This window comes from Lagopus leucura, unplaced genomic scaffold, assembly GCF_019238085.1.
Source record: "Lagopus leucura isolate 7727_CA_CO unplaced genomic scaffold, USGS_WTPT01 Super-Scaffold_100002, whole genome shotgun sequence".
Lineage (NCBI taxonomy): Eukaryota > Metazoa > Chordata > Aves > Galliformes > Phasianidae > Lagopus > Lagopus leucura.
Window position 1 is genome coordinate 59,385,941 of NW_024962263.1, and position 11,454 is coordinate 59,397,394.

The window sequence follows — 11,454 nt, forward strand, 5'->3', positions numbered from 1 at the left end:
CATAGGAAAGCTTTTCACAAATATTTTTAGAAGTGCATTTTACTGTATCTTTCTACTGTTGCCAAAATGATTTTTTTCATAAATCTTTGAGCTACAGAAATGTGCATACAAATTAATAAATATTTATAAACTTCCGTATAAACACACATATATTGTGGGAATACAAGAAAAACTGTTCAGAGCAGCAGCTGTATAGTAAGATAAGCAGGCAGCATGAGAACCAAGGACACCTTCGGAAGAAGAAAGAGCATCTCACGGCTCTGATTGGATAAGCGCCTGTGTGAACGGTTGGAGAATGTTTTGTTAACATGTAAATGGAATAGTGCTTAACAATAAAGTGGACTAACAGCTTCTAACCACATTGCTGTGCTGTTGCATCTCTCCATGTCCTGAGAGTCCAGAGACTTCCCCACAATATATAAACACAGATACATTTGTATGTTTTCATAAATATATATTGGGTTTTGCTCAACAGGTCTGACAAACTATGTTCTCAGTTTGAACATGCATACACACACACAGGGGAGAAGTGGGATTCTGTTATTTCTTTTTTTTTATTATTATTTTGACCTTTAAGGAGCAAAGTGTCAAATTCATTTACTGAAGGGAATTTTATAATATATTAAACATAGACAGGGATTTATAAATAGACTCCTTACAATGGAATTTTTATAATGTATTCATAAGAATAACAATTCTTAACAGGTAAAAAATCATTAACTATGTCACATGCTTTGCATATGGTTTTAGTTTCGGTTTGTGTTATGTCAGTAAGCCCTGAAACTTTTCTTGTGTTATGAGTCTTAAGGAAGTCTGGATGGGAAACCTGCAAATATGCAAATCTGCAGGTTATTTTACATGAAAAATCTCTTGCATATTTATTGAGGCCAGTGTTACGGTAAGTCTGCATTTTGTAATAGCACTTGAATCATGAAATTATCTAGTTAATAACATTTTGTTGGTTCTGCTTTATTATAAACTAATTCTATTGAATTATTTTAGCTTTCAAGGCAGGTTTACATTTCTGTTGGGTGACAGATTCTATACTCTGCTTGTTCCTGTCATGCTAGCTCATATGTGTTAAAGACAAGATAACTGTGAGTAATATAATGCATTCTCTCTGGTAGTATTTAAGTGTTCCCCGACTGGGACACAACACTGTTCTGTTTCTCCAAAGAATGCTCTTGTGGATAAAATATTGGGGATCTTAAGAGCTGAGATCTTCAACAGAGATTTCACCTGTTAGCAGATATTCATGCTCGGTCTTGATATTAAGACGTAGGACTACGGGGATGTGAATTTGTAAGTCTCAGCTTACCTGATGGCTTTCCATACCAGGCAGGACTGCAGACAGACAGCGTGGCAGCTGTTTGGGCACGATGCATTTCAGTGGTAGAAATCACCTTGTTCCCAGCTACTCTTCATGATGACTTTTCTGCATCTGGATGTCACCCATAAAACTTCCTTTCTAATTAGTTAATTAATTTCTAATTGTCTTAATAAGACAATAAGATAACTCCAGTTTGTTAGGTACTCACAGAAGCCTGGGAAGGCAATAAAGATGGAGAAGTCCAATTACCCTCATTATTCATTCCAGGTATGAAATTAGAGGCTATTCTTCACTACTGAAATGGTGAATACAGCATTACTTATTAAATATGAAACCTATTACCTTCTTCGGTCATTTATTGTCTTCACAAGGAAATTTCTGTTTGTAGCAAATCGTTGGCTTACCATTTACTGTTGTGTCTTCTACACAAATAGTGAACTTTTTTTTTTTTAAATCTGTTCCAAAAATGGTGCATAATGTTCTTGTCATAAAAAGGATATACATCCAGTTGTACACTGACATGATGCTCTTCTATAAAGAAAATGCAGGGCTTTTGTTTTCGATTTTATTGAATGAAGACTGTTTATAAGCTATTAAGTTGATTCATATGTAAGTTTTCAGCTTATGAAATATTCGTAAAGCTCTGTTTATGCTAGACTGTACTAAAGCCCATTTCCCTGAATCTGCCTGTAAGTTGGATGTAGTTTCACTAGTGATTTGAAAGAGACTAGTGATGTTTTGGAGAGGATAGGAAAGGATGGTGAAAGGATACCAGCTGTCCTAACTATGAGATCACCTTATGAACTTTACTGGGCCAGGATGTGCAACCTCAGTAGGAAACAGGCAAGAGGCAAGGAATAGCTAAGGCCTAGATTAAATAATAATAATAATAATAATAATAATAATGCTTAGAGACCCAGACCCAGCACCTATTTAGGCTGTTATGTCCCCACTGCCCTCTTTAGGAAATTAGGAGCTTAGGTTCTCTTTTCAGATTGGCACCTGGGTCAAGATACAGACAAACTCAGCCAGCACAGCTTAGGACAGTTGTTACCTTTCTACAGGTTGGTGTACTGTTAACTGACTGTGCCAGCCTGCTCCTCCATGATGGTGAGCCTAAACTCACAAAAATCTGCAGGAGGCTGGCCCTGCATGGACCACCATGATGTCGTTGCCCTCATGGCACCGCCTGCTGCCCTTGGGTTTTGGAAGAACTGAACCTGCTGCTCTGGCACCTCCTGCCTCTTCTTCCTTGGGACTGCTGCCAGAAGCCGAGAAATGCAAACAAAAGAGGGAATGCTCTAATTCTAACATTTACAGATTAGCAGAGTGGAACTGAATGAGAAAAAGGATGTATGTACTTCCTTATAGCTTTTATGACTCACCTGTCAAGTATCACCAATCTGTAGAAGGACTAATCAGAAAGATCACAAGAATCCTTGCTATGTTAGGCAATCTACACAGAGTTTGGACTGTGAACAAATTCCATTTGTGGTAGATAGCATGGTTAGGTGACCTACACATAGCTGCTACTGATGCAGGCTGTGAGACGCCTGTCAGTGAGGAGTAGGAGCAAGCCTGGCTCCTTCCATGTCTCCTTCACAGAAGCACAGGCCTGCTCAGCACTTTGTTGCTGCATTGGGACAAATGAGCATAAAAGGTGAAACCATGAGGTGCATGCACACAAAGTCAGCCACTCAAATGGAAATGGCATAGTGACGTGTACTGTGATACACCACTGTGTACTCAGGACAGGAGTTCTCTCAGCCTTGCACACTGTGAGTCATTCGCAAGTTCAAGTTCTGGGATGGAGTCGCTCTTTTTTTCCATAAACTGGCTTTAAAAGTGATTAGAGGTAAGCTTGTTTCTTGGTATTTTGTTACAATTAAAAGTTGTCTCAGAAGCTGCTTAGTAAGGCGAAGAGTCACAGTGGTTGGGAGGATGAGTGACCGTGGGGTATTCAGAGGTGCAGCTTCTTTTACACTAATTGTTCACAGATATCTCGGTAAATTCTGATTCACATTCTTTATATGCGAAGTGTGACAACTTAAAAAAAAAAAATATTGCTGTGATTCAATTAGAAAAAAATATTGTTGCTGATGATCTTCCTTTTTCTTCTGTTTAGGAGCCAGTAAAGAAGAATGACTGAACCAACCACAAAGACAAAATAGATTTACAGAGTAGGCACGCATCAAAGAAGTTAGCTAAATATTTCAATCAAGAACATGGGAAAATGGAAGTAGTGCTTTTAACGTGCCATAATAAAAACATGTAACCAACTTTTGCCTGCATAAAGCACTACAAACAGGAAAAAGGACTCTGCTGTAGGAAAGCATTTGGATTTATTCTGAATTTCCTTCACATAAAATGAGGACAGAATGACAACAGTGACAATCTAATGCATGATGAAATTTACCAAATGGAATTTTATTTTTTTGGTTGGTGGAATTGTAGTTTACATAGCTGATATTGGAGTGGATTTCTGGGTTGCTAGTAAATATTTCTATCAGGGACAATATTGTTGGGCTATACTGATACTCTGTTTTAGGGGCTTTTCATCACTAATAACTCAGATATTCAGTTATCAATGGTTTAAAAATGACTGGAAAGGTACTGCTCCTGGGAAGCTAGATTGGATCTTTCTAGTTCATTCCTTCCACTGTGGAATTTTTATAAGGTAAGCTTTGTCTTTTTGTTGTTTGTTTTTAATTTAAAATGAAAAATCATACTGCTTTTAGCCTTTCTTAAAAAGAAATTCCAGTGCCAGGCTGCCATGTTAATACAGCTTCAGGGATATTTATGTTAACAATCATTGGTCCATATAAGTGTATACTGCTGCTTATGCTTATGTCAGGTTTTGCTGCACATGCAGATTTCTATTTAATTTTACTTACCAATAATAATCTATTTGATTCATCAACCTTTTGATCAGGTGTATTTATAAACAATTCTTGCTTTACAGAGAAATACTGTCTTAACTGATAAAGAAATGTAAGTAGTTAAAGTGACGCCAGGAAGAGAATTCGTTTGCTTACACTAAGTAGGAGAGAAAGCTGATGAAAGAGCTAATTTGTAGATCCAAGTGTCTATCAATACTTAGAAAACCACAAGATTTGGGAGAGAAATGAATTGTTAAATACTGAAGAAGGATACATTCTATAGGGACCGAGTCAATGGTGATTGGTTCCTTTGTTTCCTGGCAGGTACACGTCCAGAAAAAGTTTAAGATATTACACATGTAAGATTCTTTAACTTCTGTGGTGATATCGCTGTAGAATTATCACTGTCACTACAGAAATCATTTGGGATAAGGTTTGACTTTTGTTTTCAAAATGATTTGAAAGTTTTTAGTGAAAAGTCCTGAGGAACTGAATTTTAATTATTTTCTGTAAGTTACATGCAATAAACACAGGAAGATAAAGACTCCTCAGAGACACTTAATAAAATTCTTATTTTAAAAGCCTGCTTTAAATTCCTATACAAATTAAAGGAAAGTAGTGAAATGTATATTTATGTCAGTGTAAAACTTCCCCTTGCACACACGTTTTATTCATTTTGTTATCACGGCTTAAGGAGAATGTTGAAGGTTTTGCTCACCACAGTTAACTTTTACTTCTCAATATTCTTTTTTCTTTTGCTCACCAGCTTTACTTTCCTGCTGTTCCTCATACGATCCTGAAGCCCTAGACTTCACAGAGGAGCACTTACTGCCAAGTTTAACTTTTTTGGTGTCAGGCATTAAAAAAGCTTTAAAATACTACATTTTGAAGGGCAAAAAAAAAATCCCTCTTCAATTTTTCTGAATGGCTTCATGTTCAGCACGGTTTGGTTCATGAGTGAGGTACAAAGATCCAGCCACAGGAACTGTACCACATTCTGCCTTTTAGGGAGATGTCTCAGGGCCTGCTGTAGCACCCCCCTTTTTGTCCATTTCCAAGGCTCTTAATCTTCAGTTTTCAGTTAACCTGAGCTTGTTTCTTCCAAAGAAAATTAAGGCTCTGACATCAGTTTCTTATAACTCATGATAAATGTTAAACCAGCAACTGCAGTGGCATATGGTAAGCCTCCCTTCTTCCCCTTTCTCTACAATGACATCATTCTCCATGATTTGTACTCGATTCTGGTTTCACCTTTGGTTTAACACACCCAGGTTGCCCCTAAAATCTCCCTCTGATTTGTGCCTATCTTTAGAAACTCTCCTCTTCAACATTCAGATTTAAGTTCTGATCATCTACAGTTCTTGGTGATATAATTTTGATTTAACTCTTACATCAATTCATCTATTCAAAACATTGCCTCTACAGACACATTTTCAATGGATTACTTTATTTCCTACTCTTTCAATTTTAATCACACATTTTTACTGTTTCCTTCATACAATGAGCAACACCTTCTCTTAGCAGTTTGTTATCTAGTAAATGTAATTTTGTCTTCTGCAGTCAGTGCAATGTGGCTGTCTTCGTCCTCTTTTTCTCTATTGGACAAATTGTGTTTTCTCTCAGAGCTGCTGCTTCTGCATGGAAAAAGTTCCCAGGTTGACACATTTAACTGAGCCGCTCCTCAAAATTCAACAGTGTGATAATGCACACTGTAAGGTGTAAGTTGGTATCAGCAAGCTGACACCTGTGCTTGTACCTTGTCATCAGCTATTATATACTTCCTATTTCATTTGTTTTCTTAAGTGTATGTATGTAAACTCCCCTCCTGTCCCCTCCTCAGTCATCTGATATACCTAGTCGATGTAGACAGTGAGTCTCCCAGGTTTATCTCTATAGTCAGTATAGTCAAAATAGATATTGTCAAGAGTCAGGTCATAACTGTTAAGGTGAGCTTACCCAGAGGGCAGGAACCTATCTTCTTCACCCATCAAAGAGGGAAATGGGGGCCTAGACAGTAAATATTGACTCAGCCAGTGAACTGAGGATGACTGAATTTGGAAGATATTAATACACTTCAAACTCTCTTCCTTCATTTCTTTATTCTCTTATGCCTTTTATACCTCTTGCTTTGCCTTTGAAACAGGGAATTTCACTGTATTGTGTTTGTACAGTACTCAGATTGATAGAAGTTCATCCAGTTTTTTTTTTAATCACAATATCAGTGCTAAATAATAATTGTGGAAGTTATATGCATATATATATATATATGAATGTATTTTATATATATATATATATGAAAGAAATTAAAACTAGTCAATATCTAATAAGGCTTTATTTTAATGAAAAGATAACTGACATACCATTACATTTTATACAAAATGTTATTCTCTGAATGGAGTTTTTAAAGACAAAATGGAGTTGTTAAAGTATTAGTCATACCAACTAAAATTATTTTCAACTTAACCTATTTAAGTGGGTCCCAAAGATGTTAGTAGAACTGAGAACAGACTGAAGCATAACAGCCAACATTAAGAAGATAACACTTCAATCACTTAACAATAGTTAAGATATTTCCCTGGAGCAGCATATGAATACACTGACTTGTAGCAGTTTGCAGCATCAGTCAAGAACACTTAAGGAAGACTAAATTTTAATCAAGAAATAACATTCCTGTCGAAACAGCAGGCCACAGCAGCAGCCATTGTGATATTGGTAGCTGCTACTGTATCTCTTGGTGCTTCAAGCAAGGATCAAAATGCCCCACAGCTTTAAACAGATGAAAACTTTTTTTTGCTTATTTGTAGATACAAATTATAAGTACATGAAACAATAGAGCAACCTCTTAAACCCAGTATTATTTCATGCCATTTTTAAAAAACGTGAAGAGAAAAAGAGAAGATACGCAGAATGAAGTTGTTAGGAAGGTATTTAAGGTACAAAGTCAGAGAGGTACAGATAGTTAATTGAAAGTGGAAAGTTTGTAAGGCTACTGTGAGTTAGAAGTCACAACATAACATGTACTTGCTCATGCTTTCTTAATGCAAATGTACTGCCCCAAGGTATTGACATAGTCACTTCAGTTTCATGGATTGAATCCAAGCCTTTTGATACTTGGAAGATTAAGTTTAATGCGCAGCAAGGAAGAAATTTCTACTGATTAAAGATTTATTTAAAGCTGCAAATTGTGACTGCCTGATCAAAATTTAGAAGGGACAACTGTTGCTACCAGGTGTCTCTCACATCCTTCTTCCATGGAACTATACATTCTAGCTGGCACCCAAATCTTCATTGGTGTAATTTGATGAGAGAGGACATATGCTGTAGTACTGGGACTGATTAGTCTCTTGGGGAACAGCCTTTTCCTAACCTCCACCCGACCCTCTCCTGACATCCTGTTCCCTCAGGTCCTGTCACTGTCACCAGAGAGCAGAGCACAGCGCTGCCCCTCTGCTCCCCTTGTGTGGAAGCTGTATTTCCATATTAATAAACATATTGCTATAGCAGCACCATGTTTCAATCCCCATAAACTGTTTTTATTATCTCATGGCTTCACGCATCACCATTAGTGGTTAGTTTATAGCCTTGTTGCCTCCCATGCCCAGACATCCCTTATCATCCTACACACTACTTTTTCTCCTGCATCTCCACATTTCAGGATCTCTGCTATCAAACCAAAATTATTTTTCTCTATCCTATGTCATAATGCCAGTCATACATATCTCATTCAATTTAGAATAGCAGGTTAGTGTTACCTGTGTAAAACCATGACTGCGCCACACAAAAACAAACAAAAACATCAACTAATCGGTTAGAAAAAGATACCTTTTTTTTTTCCTCTGCAGAAAATCCAAGGTAAGCCAATTTTGGCTACATGAAGGAAAAAGGTTGCAGGCAGGTCAAGAAAACTTCACTTAAGCCAGACAAGCAGAATTCTCAAGGCCTTGCAAAGCCAGTACAATGCTTACAGCCTACTGCTAGCAATGACTTGTTTGTGCTTATTGCTGTGCTTCAGTTCTAGCCTACTGCCTGCACAGCCACTTGAAATCAGGTAACTGGCAGAAGACAGCAAGCATCGCTTTGCTTTATGATGGGAAAGAACTGGCTGGCAGTAGGCTATTGGCAGTGAGAACCCATTCCTCTGGAACTTACACATTTCATCACTCACAGGTAGAAACTTTTCTATCTCCCCTAGCTGGAGAACCAGTGCTATGAGCCAGATCATTCACCAGGGCTAAGCACGAGTGACTCCATCAAGTACAACAGAAATACCATAATTTGCAGCAGCAGGATTTCTGGTGCTTCATCAGGTCACAGCCACCATCCTGTTTTTTTCTAACACAGGTGTAAAAACTACCATGTACAAGATCTGGTTCCTTCCTTAGCTATCAAAACATTTTTAAAATTACAACTTAATTGTTCCCTTCCTTCTGACATGCTATAGCTCCCTTCAGGCCTGAAGCAAAAGCCTTGGAAACAGGAAAAAAATCTAGTTTTTATTTATCTCCAAGCATGGCATTAGAGATATCCTGAACAGAATAAGTTCTTCACTTAGTCAGTCAACTGGCTAACTAATTCCATGTATTTTTGAGTTTCCAGTTCTCTTAGAAGAAATTTTCATTTAGTCTTAATTGAAAATAAACTATTACTGTTCTAAAAGTCATTCAGGTGCAGTCATTCGCTGAAGCAAATGTTGTGTTTATGTAAAACTACTTAGATAATAGAATCTGCAGTCCCAGGAGATCCATCTGTCTTGAAAGTAGTTTTCTGAAATTAGAGTCCTTGTGACTATTTAGAAAAGAACACTTGAGTGTTTTTTTTTTTTTTTTTAATTTTTGATGAAATCCTGTTGTATGTTTGTAGTTCATTAGATATTATCCTCGGGGTTTATAGACCTATATGCACTGGATATTCACAGCTGGGTATTCACTAATACCCTTAGAAGAATACAAAGAAAGTGAATAAGTATCTTCGAGAAAGTGAGAAAAGCTGCTCAGGGAATTTTTAGAAATTTTTTATCTTTCAACATATAAAAACCCAACAAAGTACTACTCATGATGTTTATTCAAGCAAGTCTCCTGCTCTTTTACTGGTTTTACATTGCATCAGTATCAGTGGGCATAAATGAATATCTGATATCACCAACACCAGTCAGATACTGGTCCAGATTTTATCTTAGCAGAAGGTACATTCAAAGATAAAATAGGAATGAAGAATGAAATGGAAAATAATTTGTTAGCCAATATAAATTTATAGAATTGTACTTTAAAAAACATGGTCTAACCAAGTCTCTCATTTTTCCCCCCCCCTTTTTAAATAGATATTGGTTTGCCTTGAAGTATGGCTGCCAAGCGGCTTTTAGACAAGACAGCAGTGGAGATGTATCAGAAACAGACCCTCCCAACATCATTCATAAACAAGCTATTGAAGTACTGACTGATATTAACATGCTCAGGGTATTCAAGACTTTCCTTGAGACCACACCACAGCTCTTTGTTCAGATTTACGTACTCATGGAACACAACAACCATAATTTCTACCAATGTGAGTATTTGTTTCACTGTGACTTGGAAATTGAGGATCTTACCCAAAAGCATAACTGTATAATCAACAAATGTACAGATATTACAGTTATGAAATACAACAGAGAGTTTAGCTACGCAGTTATTATACCAAAACAGAGTAGATAGAACTCTTACCCATATCCTGGGCTTGCTAAGAAACTCCAGAAGAGTGGATCTCCAGAACAGATCCTTCCCTACTGGTAGTCAGCTCTTAAATGGGTCTAGGAGAGGTGGAGACAGGCTCCACCCCTTCCGGCAGCACAGGTGGATTGCCTTCACCTGTGCTCCCGTGGCTGACTTGCCTCAGGTGATTAATCAGAGGTTCAGGCTGTGATTCAGAAGTTCCCATACAATAACTCATATTATTGGATACTATTTTAAAAATATTTTGGTAAATGTATACTTCACTGTATAATTGCTTTGCATTTCATTAAAATTTCAGTCTGAAGAGATCTGCACTGTTAGGTAGGGTTCTTTGACAGTCCATGACTTCACAGGTACTGAGATAAAATGCTCAGATGAATCTCATCTTAAATATGACCACATGAAGGATCAAGTCTCAGCTATAGATGCTGACATAACCAGCATCTTTGTCAACATCAGTTGCTCAAACTCAACTATGTATGGGTATAAGGTATTTCCGACACCTTAAGTGTTTCTAAGTCATCTGTGTGTGCAAATGACAAACACAGTGCACATTTATGAGATGAGCAACAGCAAGAGATCCCAAATAACAATAGATATCTAGATTTAGGCAACTAAACTGAGCCTTAAAATTAATGTGTCTTGTTCAGGAGCACAGAAGATACATGAAGTTGGTATGAAGATAGTGCAAAGAAAGCATATACTTGTCCAAAAATCCAGAAGTTCTAATGTAAAAGAAATTCCGTTTCTTAAGTCTAACATTTGTTTTTGTGTTTTGTTTAGATGCTGCCATTATTATTTCATTTTGTGGTATTTCCTTTTCAATGGTTGATTATCAAATATCACTACGAAAATCTCTGCCTGATAAAGAGGAATTGCAAGTGCTTCCCAAGTTAGTGTATCTCTTCTATAAACTGTTCTCCATCACTTCTTGGATACTAAGTATTTCACTGATCACTCTACTGAGTGTTAGAAGTTCTGTAATTCTGCTGATACTTCTTTGGAGCTGCGGTTTTGCCTGGACTTTGAAACAGCACACAACATTTTGCAAATCCACAGAGATGGAATATCTGTACAGAACTGTTGTTGGAATCATTCTGCTTTTTACTTTTTTTAACATAAAGGGGAGAAAAACAAAAGCTTGCATTTCTATTTATTATGCTACTCACACCCTTGTAACTGTAGGTATTTTGCTTGTATGTTTGTTTTGGAAACCTGCTGTTATCAAGGAAGTACATCTTACAATTGTGAGCATCTTAACTATTCTCAGTCAGGTGTTAGGTATCATTTTTCTTGCTGTTTATTACAAGTATTTTCATCCCACTACTTATTGCAAGCATCAGACATTTTTTGACGAAGTTGATAGAAGGGGAGCAGACAATATGGAAGTTAGTAGATTTCAAAATTTCATAATGCAATGATCAGTATAGGTTTTGGTGTAGACTGCAAAGCAAAAACTTGCTGCAGAGTGTGCTTCTCTGTCTTTGTTTCTTATGTATTTTTACTAAGCAGCACTGGAGTTATTGGCTCTGAATAACTT

General features: G+C 37.1%; 1 protein-coding gene across 1 annotated transcript; it reads left to right on the plus strand.

The window, feature by feature from the left end:
• Nucleotides 1-3,650: 3,650 nt before the first annotated feature.
• On the plus strand, nucleotides 3,651-11,454 carry XKR9 (XK related 9). The gene is made up of 3 exons (XM_042870165.1): nucleotides 3,651-4,007; nucleotides 9,527-9,750; nucleotides 10,698-11,454. The coding sequence occupies exons 1-3, from the start codon at nucleotides 3,733-3,735 to the stop codon at nucleotides 11,333-11,335; spliced, it is 1,137 nt and encodes a 378-aa protein (XP_042726099.1). The 5' UTR covers nucleotides 3,651-3,732; the 3' UTR covers nucleotides 11,336-11,454.

Bases quoted from the DNA above. Each gene is read 5' to 3' on its own strand.
- XKR9 (XM_042870165.1), top strand. From the start codon at position 3,733: ATGATGAAATTTACCAAATGGAATTTTATTTTTTTGGTTGGTGGAATT. The intron at 4,008-9,526 runs GTAAGCTTTGTC...CTTTTTAAATAG, and splicing joins CACTGTGGAATTTTTATAAG to ATATTGGTTTGCCTTGAAGT. The intron at 9,751-10,697 runs GTGAGTATTTGT...TGTTTTGTTTAG, and splicing joins CAACCATAATTTCTACCAAT to ATGCTGCCATTATTATTTCA.